Source organism: Opisthocomus hoazin, chromosome 2 (genome assembly GCF_030867145.1).
Source record: "Opisthocomus hoazin isolate bOpiHoa1 chromosome 2, bOpiHoa1.hap1, whole genome shotgun sequence".
Classification (NCBI taxonomy): domain Eukaryota; kingdom Metazoa; phylum Chordata; class Aves; order Opisthocomiformes; family Opisthocomidae; genus Opisthocomus; species Opisthocomus hoazin.
In genome coordinates, this window is record NC_134415.1 from 32,989,652 (window position 1) to 33,005,411 (window position 15,760).

The 15,760-nt window shown below is 46.6% G+C and overlaps 1 protein-coding gene across 4 annotated transcripts in view; it reads left to right on the forward strand.

Annotated features, from left to right (window-relative positions):
- COQ8A (coenzyme Q8A) overlaps positions 1-15,760 on the forward strand; it is a 48,505-nt gene that overhangs the window by 19,812 nt on the left and 12,933 nt on the right. For all 4 annotated transcript variants that reach the window (XM_075413121.1, XM_075413124.1, XM_075413123.1 and 1 more), the window contains exons 5-6: positions 6,688-6,762; positions 13,907-14,029. In XM_075413121.1, the coding sequence (XP_075269236.1) occupies positions 6,688-6,762; positions 13,907-14,029 (198 nt within the window). The remainder of the gene's footprint in view (positions 1-6,687; positions 6,763-13,906; positions 14,030-15,760) is intronic.

The following is a 15,760-nucleotide window of genomic DNA, read 5'->3' on the forward strand; positions in this document are numbered from 1 at the left end:
AGAAATACTTTGACTACAGAGTTTGCCTGGCTGCTCACCTCTTCTGGGAGCAAAGAGCATTTTGCTGGAAAAAGTGAAGATCATTTTCTCCAATGCTTGCATGTAATGCTGAGCTAACGTTTCTCTGTAATCAGCACAAGATCCTCTACTGAACTACTTTGTCCTCCATTTTTGTATGCTTCTTGCAGCAGCTGGAGTGACTTCTGGTAGCTGCATTTATAGTACCAAATATCATCCTTGATTTTTATTTGTGATTTTTTTTCCTTCTTGGGATTGGAATTGGTAAAACAGATTTTTTTGCCCCTTTTTTTTTTTTTTTTTGTTCCAGTCTTGTTTTGTAGCCTGATGGGTCATCAGTTCCACCCACACAGTTCTTGATCCTTTCTTTATTTCCGTTCTCCCTTCCTGGCATCATTTGACTTTTCTGAGCAGGTTCTGTCTCCATTAATCATATTCCTGCTTTGTAAGTTTATTATTTTGATGATATAATAAGATTGTTTTGCAATAACAAAAATTCAGGAAGCTTGCAGTGAAGTCTAGATCCAATGTGATTATAGCAATTTAAAAAAAAAAAGCTAGCATCTTGAGGTACCTTATTAAAGTATATACAGGACTGACAACTACAGGATTCAGATTGTCATGTGAGTGCCCAGTGTGGCTTTCTTCTGGTGAGCATTTAATGCTCAGAAAGCTCGTGAAAATCGATGCACAACTGTCTGCAGCTTGCAACGTGTTCTGTGTGGTGCTTGCAGTGTTTGACGTGACCGTGACCGACACCAGGGCACAGGCTGCTCCAGGGGAGAGTCTTGCCCACCCCTGTGCTTGGCAGGCTGAGCAGAGTGATAACAGCCCATTCAGTCTCCTGTTTGTTTTGTTGTGTCAGTTGCTGAGCAAGAAGATTCTTCCTGGACAAAACTAATTCCAGATCATCTCTTGATGGGCTTGGTTTGAAGTGTAACGGTTGCTGGAGACGCCTGGAAAATGTCTGAAGAGGCACTCTGCTGGTATAGAACCAAGTGGCATTTTCCAGGCCCGAAATAATCTGTCTGTGTGAGCTGCAAAATGCAGGAGTGTGACTTTCTGCAGGTGCTCAGGGATGTTATTTTCCAAGGTGCTGAACCGTGGCTGTTCAGTGATGCTGAAAATTGTCCCAAAATGATTAGTCTTGGAGGAAATGCTCATCTTGCAGACAAGGAAAATGAAGGATGCCAGGAGTGGCTTGTGTGAGGACAGTAGACTCGTGGCCCAGAGGAGCAGAGTGCTTTTCTACAGCCGTGCAGGTTCCTTGGAGGGGTGACTTGTTCCTGGCAACAGGTGAGTGGGTGGCAGCGTGTGGTGGGTTGAGCGTGGCTGGCAGCTGAGCCCCATGCAGCCGCTCACTCGTTTCCTCCCACAGCAGGAGGGAGCAGGAAGAGCAAAATCGAGAAAACTTGGGAATTGAGATAAAGACGGTTCAATAGGTGAAGCAAAGCTCCATGCACAAGCAAAGCAGCAAGAGGAGTTCATTCTCTACGCCCTGTCAGCAGGCCGATGTCCAGCCGCTGCCTGGGCAGCAGGGCTTCTGCATCTGCAGCAGTTGCTTGGGAAGGCAAACACCGTAACCCCGAAGGTTTCCCCCCTTCATCTTCCTTTCCCCAAGCTTTTACTGCTGGGCATGATGTTACGTGGTATGAAGATCCCTTTGCTTGGTTTGGGTCAGCTGTCCTGACCATGTCCCCTCCCAGCCGCCTGCCCACACCCAGTCTACTCGTTGCGGGGGCAGAGTGGGAAAAAGAAAAAGCCTTGACGCTGTGCAAACACTGTCCAGCGGCAGTGGTGTGTTATCAGCACTTCGTCACAGATCCAACACGCGGTGCGATACGGGCTGCTGTGAAGGAAATTAACTCCTCTGTCAGCCAGACCCAGTGCACAGCATTGTCTGTGTTCAGGTGATAGGTGCCGAGACCACAGCTTTTCAGATGGGTGGGTGCGTAGAACTGGCCTGGAAACCAAATCTGGTGGCATTTCAGGAAAAGATTGTTGTGGCTCTGAACCCTCCTATCTAGTACTTGCTTTCTGAACTCTAGAGTGTTAGTCTGGTTTGTAAGATGAGGAATGGCGAAGTTTTCCACACTGGTTTTTGTTGGTGTGAGCTGTGTGTGCTCCAAACACCATAGTGAATGAAATTCAAGTTTGTAAAGGAGGAGGTAACGTGTTCCTAAGTTCAGGGTTAGACTGATCCCTAGTATCGATGTTAGTGAATGGAGTTACAGCCGTGAGGAATGTAGGACATTATTTCATTCCCAAATTTCATAGTTCTTCTGATAATAACTTGCTAAGAACAAAGGAATAAAATGAGCAACTGAGACTTCTGAAAAGTGGCAGCTTTTTCTAAACCCTGGGTGTTCAGGGAAAAGATAAAGTTTTGGCATTGCTTCGATGAGAAACACCACTTTGAATTGCTACCTGTTTCTTAGTGATAGAAGGTTACATATACAGCTGACTTCAGTTTTTGCAGGCTTCACTGCTAAGAAGCAGCAAGCACCCAAGACACACTTGACCCTGCAGAGTCCCAAGAATATTATTTACCCTCCTACCACCATGTTTTAGATGAGAGCTGTGTGTGCCCCGAGATGTTTCCAGATAGTTACTGAAGACTGGAAGTAGGAATGCTGCTCTGCATTTTCATGTAATGCCCTGAGCTAAATACCCTGCTGGGCACTGTGATTGTAGTTTGAAGGTGCTTAAAGCCTTTGTTTAAACTTTAGATCTTTCAACCTGAGCAGCTGTTTAACAGTAAACTTGTTTATTCCTGGATTTAGTTTATTTGAAACAGCTGTTGGTTGAGGATTGGAGTTCATTTTCTAGCAAATCAGACAGAGTGGAGCAGTTAACAAATTCTAAGAGCACCTGTTGTAAGAGAAGCTGCTCTTCTACTGTGGTCTACAAGATGGCTTAGTTCAGATGCTCAACTGTCTACGGCCATGAGAGGGGAGGTGTGACACATGCTTGTTTGGAGTCTGCTCTTGCCTACGCTGATGTAAAACACAAGTTACTTTGGAGCGTGCTAGAACTTCTCCAGTTTTATTCTGGAAGGCAAGGTAAAATCTGGTTCCTTGTCTTTCGTTTGCCTTTGAAGTGGTTTGTGTCTTAATGATGAAGAGAGATGAGAAATCTCAGATCTCTTTTATTTTGGGTATAGGCAGTAAGTCTAAGTAGTGACTGTACAGCCTTTAGAAGGAGATGCAACGTATTTAATTTGGAACCAGTTACTACCAGCCCAGTGGAGCCTAGTTCTGATAATGACCAAGCCAATTTCACAGAATCACAGAATCACAGAATAGTAGGGGTTGGAAGGGACCTCTGTGGGTCATCTAGTCCAACCCCCCTGCCGAAGCAGGGTCACCTACAGTAGGCTGCACAGGACCTTGTCCAGGCGGGTCTTGAATATCTCCAGAGAAGGAGACTCCACAACCTCCCTGGGCAGCCTGTTCCAGTGCTCCGTCACCCTCAGAGGGAAGAAGTTCTTCCTCATGTTCAGACGGAACTTCCTGTGCTTCAGTTTGTGCCCATTGCCCCTTGTCCTGTCACTGGGCACCACTGAAAAGAGCTTGGCCCCATCCTCCTGACACCCACCCTTCAGATATTTGTAGGCATTTATAAGGTCCCCTTGCAGCCTTCTCTTCTTCAGGCTGAACAAGCCCAGTTCCCTCAACCTCTCCTCGTGGGGGAGATGCTCCAGTCCCCTCACCATCCTTGTAGCCCTCCGCTGGGCTCTCTCCAGTAGCTCTTCATCTTTCTTGAACTGGGGAGCCCAGAACTGGACAGAGTACTCCAGATGAGGCCTCACCAGGGCAGTGTAGAGGGGAAGGAGAACCTCCCGCGTCCTACTGGCCACACTCTTCTTGATGCACCCCAGGATCCCATTGCCCTTCTTGGCAGCCAGGGCACACTGCTGGCTCATGGTTAACCTGTCGTCCACCAGGACACCCAGGTCCCTCTCCTCAGAGCTGCTCTCCAGCAGGTCCACCCCAAGCCTGTACTGGTGCATGAGGTTGTTCCTCCCCAGGTGCAGGACCCTGCACTTGCCCTTGTTGAACCTCATCAGGTTCCTCTCTGCCCAGCTTTCCAGCCTATCCAGGTCACGCTGAATGGCTGCACAGCCTTCTGGTGTATCTACCACACCTCCCAGTTTGGTGTCGTCAGCAAACTTGCTGAGGGTACATTCTAACTCTTCATCCAGGTCATTGATGAAGAAGTTAAACAAGACTGGGCCCAGTACTGACCCCTGAGGGACACCACTTGTCACCAGCCTCCAACTAGACTCAGCGCCGCTGATGACAACCCTCTGAGTTCTGCCATTCAGCCAGTTCTCTATCCACTTCACTGACCACTCGTCCAGCCCACACTTCCTCAGCTTCCCTAGGAGGATATCATGGGAGACTGTGTCGAAAGCCTTGCTGAAGTCAAGGTAGATAACATCCACGGCTCTCCCTTCGTCTACCCAGCCAGTCATGTCATCGTAGAAAGCTATCAGATTGGTCAGGCATGATTTCCCCTTGGTGAATCCATGCTGACTACTCCTGATAACCTTCTTTTCTTCCACTTGCTTCATGATGGCCTCCAGGATAAGCTGGTGGGGAGCATTGCTTTGGAGGTCGTGAAAGTGGGATGGAGGCCAATGGAAGTGCTCCGTGAGTGGTGTTCAGTCTAGAAAATCACATTTTGTTGATGAGATATGTCTTCACTGGCTTCCTGTCTGACTCTCAGTACCTTCTGCTCCAAGTCACTGTCTCGCCTGTGGGATCTGTCTGGAGGTGACTGTGTATCAGCATTTTAAAAGATGTTGTTTATGCTCCATTTGAAAAATCTCTTTGCTTTTTTTCCCTGTGGAGTCTAGGGATATTTTTCTCATTTTGTTCAGCTAATAAAATCTCTGAGTTTCTGGTGCAAAACACTTACTCAGTGGTCATGTGTGGCTTGGCACTATTGAAGGGTCTGCACAAGTTCACTTATAACAGCAGACTTCCTTAGGCTTAAATTAGGCATTTCAGTGCCACACCTCCATAGGAAAACTTGCAAAAAATATGAAAAACTTACAAAAAAACCCTCAAAAATAATTCTGTTTTTTAATCTAAGTATTGTAACGTTAAAATCATGACAACCTGTGAAAGTTATATTTTTTCTGAATGTAAATTTCTGTATTATGCCATATGCTCTTAAACATTCACGTGCAGTGGAGAATGAAAGGTGGTCTGACAGTTAAATGCCATGGGAGCGGCGTTGGAAGTGGTCGTCGGAAAGGCCTTGGAACGTCACTGATGCCTCCTGTGCCCTGTGCTTCATCATATGCTGGATTCTTTGACCTAGTGCATGTAGCCTGCACGAGTGCAAGATGGAGCTGTTTCTGAGGCAGACATACTGTGCAAGTCTGAAATTTTATTGGTAGAGATGGGGTTGTAATTAGCTGATGGGAGAGAGTGAAAACTCACTGTGCAAGATGAGGTTCAGCTTGTTTGTGCCCAGGCTTTCTCGCTTGAGCCTACAAAGCGTGTGCACGCATTTCCTCCTGCACACGTCTGCGAAACGCCGTGTGTTGCTCGGCTGTGCTTCCTCCCTTGTGCTCCGTGTCCCTTGGTCGTTCTGACTTGGGAAGCTGGCCTGTAGTGCCTCAGGGAGGAGGGCTTGGGGTGCTTGGAAAACTGCTGGCAGTGTGGGAGTAAGGTATGGTGGGATGCACCATTGCTGAGGAGATGTGAAGGAGCACCAGCTGTTCTGGTTGTCCATGTGACTTACTATCCAGAAAAGTAAATATTTTGAAATTGGGAAGGCAGTGAGACCTTTGGTAGTGTGGATTGCTGCATGATTAGATTTGCGTCTCATTAATCTTCGGTGGCTTTGGTCAAGTTAGTGGAGGCAGATAATGCTTCTTTTGTAGTCGTAGCTGAATCTGTGGCCATGAGACAGCGCCCTAGACTGCCTGCTTGCGAGGGCGATAGTGCACATAGAGTGCTGGTGTTTGGTCTCATGGCCTTGCCGTTGCTGTGCAGGGTTACTCCTCAGCGCAGCTCCTTGGAACTGCAGGTTACAGCACTGCTTGCATAAGGTGGGCCTCGGGAAAAACATGTTTCTGTTGATCACAGTCAACGAACGCGTGGAAGTCAGACAGCTAAAGAGCACAAATAAACCTGAATGCTTAGACAGTAGGGTCACAGAGCCTAAAGCTCTACTGACAGTGGCTTCATCTAAATACGGTTTTGCTTCCCCCTGCTGTGGTGGCATGCTGGAAGGTGAGGGGGATTCTGTTCTTTCCTGAGAATTGTGCTTTGAGAACCATGTGTTTGAGATTATTATTTTTTTTTTCCTTGCCTTCTTCGCAAGTCCATGATTTGAGTCTACAGCAGGACCTCAGCGAGAGCACAGAGCCCTGAGTAGCATTTGTCTTGCTTTTACAAAGCATGTCAACATCCCAGACTGGCTTAGCCAACGACACCTGGCTGGCGTGCTGGGCTGAAGAAGTACAGGAGAAAACTGTTCAGTGTCAGACTTGAAGATGACTCCAGTGTAAAAGCCAGGATGTTCTAATCGAGCTGTTTTGCCACTGTGCATTTGACTGCGTGGCTTAAGGTTAATTACAGAAAATGCTTCTGTACGTGGCTCAGAAGCCTTTATCATTCTGACCTGGGTCTTTTTCTTCCTATTTTAAAGGACTAGCTGTTGGTCTTGGCATTGGGGCATTGGCAGAAGTTGCAAAGAAGAGCCTTAGACCTGAGGAACGCAATGGTAAGCCCTTTATACATCCTTGTTCTTTTTTTTTTCTTTTTTTCTTTTTTTTCCCAGACAGAGTTTACCTACATTTGCAAGACTTTATTCTTTTGAAAGCTGGGACGGTGAGGCAGACAGGGTAATAGGGGATGTGGGTAGTTCTTTTGTTTTTAACATAATCCTTCTCCAGACTCTTCTCCCATCTAAGCACACCACAGCCTCACTATGTAGACAGAGGTGAGAGATATATGCAAGAGAATGAGTTTATGCCAGCACAATTTGTACAGCTTACTTTCACACAGCCACCCCTGAGTTTGAATACTATGCTTGTGCTCACTTTTGGGTTGTCTTGGCCTCACAGTTTTGTTTTTTTTTAACTGTTCAGTGAAACCATGTAGTTCTATCAGTACAGAAACTGTCGATGAGCCCATATTCCTGAAAGCTTTGTTAGTGGTTGCAGTCTGTTTGAAATTTAAAGGTGTTCTGCCTAGGAGGAACTTGAAGGACACCTGCTCTCTTTTAAGAGAAACAAAACACTTAAAGTACATGTTAAATGGCAATTATCTACTTCCAGTATCTATATTTTGCCTTGTTCTAAAGGATTCTCATAACAGGTCAAAAGGCTGTGCCGTGCAAATCGACTTGATCCTGTTTTCTTCCCAGTTTATCTGAAGTTGGAGGTAAAATGTTCCCGAGCTGTGCCTGGCCATCTCATGGTGGCTTTCTTCTAAGCTTATGTGTTGGTAAAATGTGGTACCGAATGGTTGTGCGTGGCTGAACAGTTTAGCGCATAGAAAGTACATGGTGTTCTTTGCTAGAAAACATGAGATTACTCCAAAACTTACGGCTCAATTCGCTTATTTCTCATCTGGGAAAAGCTTTGTTGGGATACTGCAAAATTCTTTGTTACAGTTATTGTAGGCTGTTTGGTTTTCAGGCGGTCTCTGGTTTGGCTGGTATGTTTGTGTGTTTAGATTATTTCCAGTGACTGGAGGGAGGTGATGAAAGGATTAAGCGCTTGCAGCTAGAAGTGAAAATGAAGTCAGGTCATTCCTGGTTCAGAAGCATTGCTTTGAGGTAATGAGAACTGCTGTGTCCTGGTAACTTTAGTCTGTGGCCAGTAGTATTATGTTTACAGGGCCAGTTTCTCTCTTCCCCTGGTCTTGTTTGGGGGTGGGGGAAGGATGGAGACTGAGATAGTGTGAACCTCTATGCCACGAGATACCGAGTGGATGAAAATTGAAGAAATTTGGAGGGGGGAGAACCCTAAAAAACCCAACCAACCAAGAAACCCCCAACCAAAAATCAGCACCGCAGCAGATGAAGCACATTCCCTGTGGTGGGGGGACAAGGGTGAGGCAGGGGTTGCGTGCTACCAGGACAGTACTTGTTAATGCTTGGGTCTTTGTATTCCTTGTGCAACTAGGCAATGCAGAACAGCCCAGCAGAGAAAAAGGATCCTTGGTAAAGAGTTGTTGTTTCTCTCTGTGATCTGAGGTGTTTGAGGCTGGGTGGGTTTCGCTGCTTTGATTTAAAAGCACGCTTTCAGGCAAACATGGCCCATCCTGCAGAGAATCATTGAAGGCTTTAGCTTAGGGCTTGTGATGTTTGACAGGTTGTTCATACCTGTTGGAAGCTGATGATTTGCTTGCTTTTTAGCAGAGGAGGAATTGCACAACTGTTGGTATTTCTCTGCTTGCCAGATTATTTTCTAATTGGGCACACCCCAAAGTGAAAACATGAGCTTGGAGAGCTATGAGATTTGAGGGAATAACATGAGCTTTGTTCCTCTACCTCACAGCATGAGAAAGAAATTTTCTTTTTTTTTTTTTTTTTTTAGGGAGCAACAGACACTTTTTTCCTTGCAATAAAGCAATTGCACCTTTAGACTTATTTTCTTCTTGCTAAGGAGACGATTATTTTCCTGTGTAACTGTAACTTGGTGCCAGAAGTCTGCTCTACAGTCTGAGTCATGCTTTGGAAAGAGCAATTTTCGTGAATAAACCTTCATTAAAGAATAAGCCAAGAAGAACTGCTGACTTCAATTCTAGGCAAAGGAGTTGGAAAATAACCTGGTTTTTATTTTTACCTGTCTTGCTTTAGTTCATGCTTCCTCTCTTGCTGTCACGTTTGCTTAGGTAAGTTCTTGGAGAAGTGGTTACACCGCAAAGGAGAAGGGTAATGGGACTGAGAATGGGCCAAGAGCAGCAGGTGTTGAGGTGAGACAGAAGTAAAAGACTGTTTGAGCCCTCACACTCTCTTGGAGCTTCTCAGGCCAATGACACAGGAAAGTCTCCAGGTGACTCAGCTACAGCATCTAGCTGGTGTCCTTGGATGTGTTTTCCACAGGATTTTACAGTGGTGGGTAAGGGTCCATGGATGAGAACTCTCTCCGTGGGCTCTGCTCCTGCAGAAATGCATGGCAGAGGATACGTACACAGTATTGAGTCCAAGAGCCCGCGTTCTTACTGTTCTGGCAGTACCAGCCTTAGCTGTTCTTGGGGGAAATCTCTTGAGATAGGTACCTCTACATTTCTATAAAAATACTTCTGCAGCCCTTTCGTGATTTCAGCTTGAGCTTTCAGCTTTGTGTCCCAAGTTTTCTGGCTGCCAGCACCATAAGCTTGGGCTAAGACCTGTCTTTGTTGAGAATGACATATTGCCCTCTGGAAGCTGGTGGAGGATGTCTTTTCTTTCCCCTCTGCTGCAACATTAACTTCTTGGCACTTCAAACTTAAACAAGTGGGATGTGTATATGCCCAAAGGCATGCCTAAGAATTTCATGCTCTCACTGGCATTCAGGAGCAATGAGAAAGAGCCTTCTCTTGGTTACCCTCCTCTTGTCCAGTCAGTGCAAAGGAAAGTGTCTTCACACCTTTAAAGTGGAGCTAGAAACTGGTCCTTCAGTCACAAAACCGCAAGCCAGAAACTCCTGAGCTACAAGTGATCCTAGTAGCATGGCTTGAACGTCATCCTTCCATTATTGTTATCAAATGGAGGGATCACAAATGCCTGCTCTCCTGCATGTTCTCTAGCAACTGTGTTAATGCTGATCTGTCTCTTCCTGCTCAATTTCCCGATCCTTGTTTAGTAGCCGCGGGGCCCTTCTCTCTCTGCCTCGGATTGGCTCTGTTTCCATAAACAATTAATTCTTAAGGGATTTATCCTAGAATAAAGAAAAGTCTGGTGCAAGAGTTTGTGAATTTCTCCCTTCTCCATCCAAGGATGATGTCTTGGACATAAACATTCCTGTGAGCAGGTGCAGTTTTGGCAGTGTGGGTTGTTTTTTTGGTGTTGTGTGTTGTTGTTTTGTTTTTGTTTTTTTTTTAAGGGCTTGAGGGTCCAATGCTGCCTTCTTGAATATGTGGTTTGGCTCATCTTGTTTTTTTTTTAAAAGAGGAAAAGATGATGGCTCTACTTGATTTCCAGTAGGAATTTGTTGGTAGGCTGATGTAGCTAATTAAAAATAACCTCCTCGGTCACTGGTGACCTTGATAGCAGTCTCAACATTAAGAGTGTGTATCGAAAGTGCAAGGCTGACACGAGGTGGGAATGGGAGGGTAGAATAAACTTCCAGGAATAAAAATGAGTGCCCAGATAAATACCTGCCATTACTAGTAAAAAGACTCTGGGTTCAAGGTCAACTTTGTAACTTATTAATGACCTATACCGGACCATTCTACTAGGCACTGTGCAAATGCCAGGCTGGGCAGAGCCCCCAAGGGCTGGCAACTGGTCTAGGTTTGACTGTAACGTTGTTTTTCGTATGAAAAGGAATAATGCAATCTTCTTGAGCTGACATTAAGTGCTTAGACTTAGTACTTGACTCTTCCCTTTCCCAAAAGTTTGTGTGGCAGATGGTTCTAAAAACAAATATACACAAAGCCCAGTGGCTAGTTCTCCATTTGACAGTAGCAAAGGAGGTGGAAAAGCAGTGATACAGCTGAGATGCACACAGATTTGGAAGTGTTCACGCCGATTCTGGATTTGGAAAGGAAAATGTGGGTCAAGCACTGCTGAGGGCATCTGCCTGCTGCCTCTGCTGTGGAAGAGCTGACAGGCTCCAGGCACCGTGGCTGCAAGAGCTTTCATTTCTGAGGTCTCCTTGTTGCCAAGGCTTGTTTAGATGTGACTTCTATTTGCCTTTTTTCTTTCCCTGATGAAATAGGCAAAAAAACCCCCACAAAACAACTCTGTGATCTTAAGATGGGGATGAAATCATTTGGAGCATCAAAAGGTGCCAGCCTTCTTTGGGGAATAATGTTAACTGACTGAAAACCGGCATATTTCCTCATGAGCTTGTGCTGGGTTTTATCCCCACTTACTTTCCACGTAGCCGTGGAAGCCCATGTCTGTTTTCTCTCCACTTGCCATTTATGTGATCCTGCTTTTGATGCTTGCTTTCAGGGCACCTTCCTGTTCATGCCTGCTTTCAGCAAAGTACATAAACACGGAGCAGCTGGTCACGTGCTGTTGGGCTGCCTGGGGATCGGGCAGTGCCCCTGTGGGCTTGGCTTCAATGAGAAGCCCGGCAGGAGAAGAGGATGGGGAGTGCCGGTGTTTGGCTCTTGCTCTGATAAGACTCTTCTAAAATTGTCAGGGTTCGTTGGCTTCTGGAGGTGACTTTAATCATTAACTAACTCCTTTATCCTGCTGCAGACTCAATGGAGGATGTTTTTGTGTGCAGGTGGTGTGAAGAAAGGTGAGGCTTTGACTCAGTACTTTCCCTAGCTCTGGTGTGTCTGGTGGAGCTCATACAAGAGATTATTTGCTGCCTCACTGTTAAAGAGACAGAATTTTCCCAATGGAGCAGTTGAGATGGGACCCTTGAGAGCCAGAGCTCTGTTAGGTGGCTCCAAGCACTCTGTTCTCCAGAGCCAGCTTTTCTAGAGGGCAAAGCTAGCTCCTTCTGCCCTGGGCAGCTCTGCGTATTCAGTCTCTGACTGCTTACTTCTAGGATCCAGAGCAAAATGTGCTCTGAGGATTGCTGTGTGTGGTGCAAATTGTGACTTCTGGAACCCTCCTGCTTCTCTGCACCTTGTTCTCAAGAGCAGGATAGTTGTCATATGTACTCCCCCCTGGTGTTTTTATTCCTCTCCTTCTCACGTGTATTCTTTACTTAGGGCAGGGATTTGTACAGATAGGTGTCCCATGTGCAGTGCCATCTTGCTGGTCTCCCACAAAACAGGTAAAGGGGGATGGGGGGTGTGTGAAGGACAGGGGAAGGCAGGGCTTGGCACCTCTGTGCACTGCCAGTGGAGACTTCAGTGGTATCGCTTCTGTAGGGAAAGCTTTGTAAGCAAGCCAGCTGCTTGAAGGGGCTGAAGAGTCTCTGTCAGATCAGTAACATGCTGAGCACCTCAAGAAAGTGGTATTGAGTTGTGTGAGCTACCAGAGCTTAGACAGCAGCTACTTCAGTCTGACTCTTGGTTCTTTTTCCTGTTCCTTTTCCCATTCCTTCTTCTTTCCTTCTCTTGCTGCTGTAGTTGCTGCATGACACACCAGTAATTTCCATCTGCCTGTGATCTTCAGGGATGTTGCAGCTGCTGTGCCTTTTTGGGCTCTGCTAGGTGTATATTGGGGCTTCAGCTGTTCTGTCCTTAGTACCCTTTCCTCTGAAGTGTTGAGGGGGAAAAAAAATCTAGCTCCAAGATCAGCATACTAGCTGTGGGCCCTGCAGACTGGCTGTATGATGTGACCTTCCTCCTGCTTGGCTCTCCATCAGTAGGAGCTGATCTGCAGCCCCAAGAGAAGGGGTTGGCAGGTGTCTGCCTGCCCCCTCTGTCCCTATTCTACTGAACATTGCCCTGGAGAAGGAGTTTGGCTTGTTTCTCCCAAGGGGACCACAAAATGCAATCAGGGTCTCCTTTGCTCTCCCTTTAACAACAAAAAAAAGTGGTGGGGAAACTTACACCACATAAAGACCACGCTGCATACTTGGAACTGTGGCACTGGTGTGGAGATGGCTGCAATGACCACTTAGTGAGCCTGTCAGACACTAGGTTTTACCCGTTCTTGGGGACTGGAATGTGTGTGTTTGTATATTTTGCACCTTGTTCTGTGCAAACTGATGCCTGCATGACTGCTGATGGGAGTAAGGACAGGTTTTGGCCTTTTCCCTGCATGGCCTCTATGTGCAGTTAGAACAAGTGACTAGCTGCATTGAGATGTTCTTCTGTCCAAAGGCAGCAGCTTTCTCAGTAGCAAGCTGCCTGCAAGAACACGGTGATTAACACCATGCACGTGTGAGGATGTAAAAGGGAAAAAGGTTGGAAATCTTGACAACAGGAATTAATTTCCCCTCCAGCACAATTGTCCAAGAAGAGCATGGTATCACCGATGAGAGCTCCTGCTGGGCTCCTCCTGAGAGGACTATTTCTGGCCTCCCTGGATTTGACTAGCTTGATTAACCTCATCACAGATTTGCAATCTGCTGCTTTTTTGAAATGCTGTATGCAGCCATGGTGTTTTGGGGTTATGATGTTAGGAGAGTTTGTTTTGCCTGTGCATTAGCAGACAGTAAATTTTGGCTTGATTAGAAAAGTAAGTTATTGTGGTCTTGCAGATGTGAAGGCTGTGTCTGCTCTCTACAGATTTCTTGTGTGCACTCTGGATATGCAATTGCACAGCAATATGTCTTTGCGTGTGAACGTATGTGTTTCAGGCAAGAATTATTTAGTATGAGAAAAGAGGTTTGGCTCTGGTGTGAATCCCTGCGTCCACCCTGAGAAGTGCCAGCACATTCTCAGTCTGTCAGTGTGCTGTCGAGGCTTTTGACAATTCCTCCTCGTTGTGGTTCACCCCTTCTGCTCTTCTGAGGCTATGGCTACGCTGCAGTCTTGCAGCATGGGACTTGGGAGACCTTTACCTAGTGTTTTATGCTGGCACAGTGAGTTCAAGCATCAACATTTGCCCAGGATCCTGGACAGTTTGCATAGCGCACAGACATTCATGGAGGCTGTGACTTGCTGCTGTTAGCCTTCAGGCCAGCAGTGCCAAAGTTGCCACAAGACACGTGTAGGCATGTGAAGGCATTGAGTGTAGTCCTAGTTTGATTTCTTTGGGGAAGGGCAAATCTCCTGTTGAATATGGGCTAACACAATGAAATGAGCTTGGTGAGATAAGTGTTCTTCATCCATATGCGTTCTCTCCTTGCCCTCAGGAAAGAAAGCAGTGATGGATTCTAGCCCGTTCCTGTCGGAGGCCAATGCAGAAAGAATCGTGAGAACCTTGTGCAAGGTCCGGGGAGCGGCACTGAAGCTGGGGCAGATGTTAAGCATTCAAGGTAAGTGGTAGCGTAGGTCTCAGCTATCCTCCTTAGTGCTGCCAGGTGGGGCGATTGATTTCTTGTGATACATGGTCAGCTGTCTGGAACCAGCCAGTGTCAAGTGAATGTGGAGAGACTAGACAAGTGGCTTTCTCATGTGAGAGCAGTGATGGAGATGTGTTTGATTCTGTTCAGTCTAATCCCAGTATGAAATAACTGTGCACTATATATCACCACTTTCACAATGTCCCTGCTGTGTCGGGCACACAACTGAAATCGGTTGAAAATAAGGTGACAGTGTCTGTGAATTTTAACGCCTGTTAAAAGCAAATGTTGAGAAGCAGAGGTACATCGCACTCTACAGGCCTGTGTCCTGCTAGAAAGGAGGGGGACAGTGGCAAGAACATGATCCTGTTCTTTTTTCACCAAAAGTGGTCAAGGTTATATTCACAGCACTCTCCCATTATAGCAAGCTGTTTGTAGTGTACGTGCTTTGTTGGCACTGAAGCTTTGCTGGAAAGGCCAGTACAGCTGATAATCTTATCAGGTATGAAGCACTGTTTTCATCTTGAGGAGGCTTCAAACTGGTAGTTACTCCATCAGGCTTGGAAGTCAGCAATCACAGGTGAAGGCATGAGTGACGTGAGTCTCTGCACTGAACTGTGAGGTTACTTCTGGGAGGTAGCAGGTGTGCTGAATTCAAACCTTATCTGGACCTATCCACTTTGCTTTCCTGCCCAACTTGATAGGAGAGGAAAGAACCAGCCAAAAATAGCTGTTACACTTGTCTGGAAATAGCTTTCCAGATGTCACTGAAACTGAGTCAGTGTCTGAGTGTTTGAAGTGCTTGGCTTGCTTGGCTTGTGCTTCTACTTGACTTTTTGTAGGTGTTGACTGATGAGGCTGGATCTAGCATTGTATTAAATAACTTGGGCTAGCCAATAAAGCAAGACCAGCTCCCTTTTCCAGAGAGCCCTGATTGTGGCATTTCATCGTTCTTCATTTGCTGATCGCTTGTTTTAGGTGTGTGCCAGGGTGGTGGCAACATGAACAAAGCTAGGTGGGAGGCAGCAGCTGCTGTGTCAAAGGCTGCCATCCATACGCTGTTTTCTCACCCTCTGGAAACTGCCAGGTGCCAAAGGCTGATGGTTCCCAGCGCAGTGCAGATCCAGGAGGAGCTCTTCTGCTCCTTGCTTTCTGTGGCTAGTTCTTCCGGTATGTGGGGTGAACCAGCCGTGTCTGGAAGTCAGCTCTGAAGTTAATGTCTACCATAGGTGGGAATTAATTTAAAATTCTTAGGATGCTGCTGAGTTGCACCTGATGTGTGCCCAGAGCTTGGTCACAGTTGCCCTAGTCTTGGATGTGAGCTAAGAGGCAATAGCTGTGAAAGGCCAGCTCTGAGGAGCAGAAATGCTCTGGATTTTTGTCACTTGCCTGTTGTCTCCTAACATTACTGAGCTCTGGCAGGAGTGTCAAACACTTGCCTATTGACTTCACTTTGGTGTCAAGGACAGAGGCATGTAGCAACCTCGGCGGTGCTGCCCAGCCCTCACTTGACTCCTGTGATGAGTCTGTGGAGCGCTGCAATGCCTGGCGAGAGCATAGGCCCCTGGTAACCTGCTGAGGGACAGCTGAGGTGAAGCAAGTTACACATGTCCAGCAGCGCGGACTATCTGGTTCTTGGGCTGGCTGTTTGGACAGGAGGGGTTCCCACAGTTCCTGCCACTTCATGGGCTGCTCTGTGGCCTG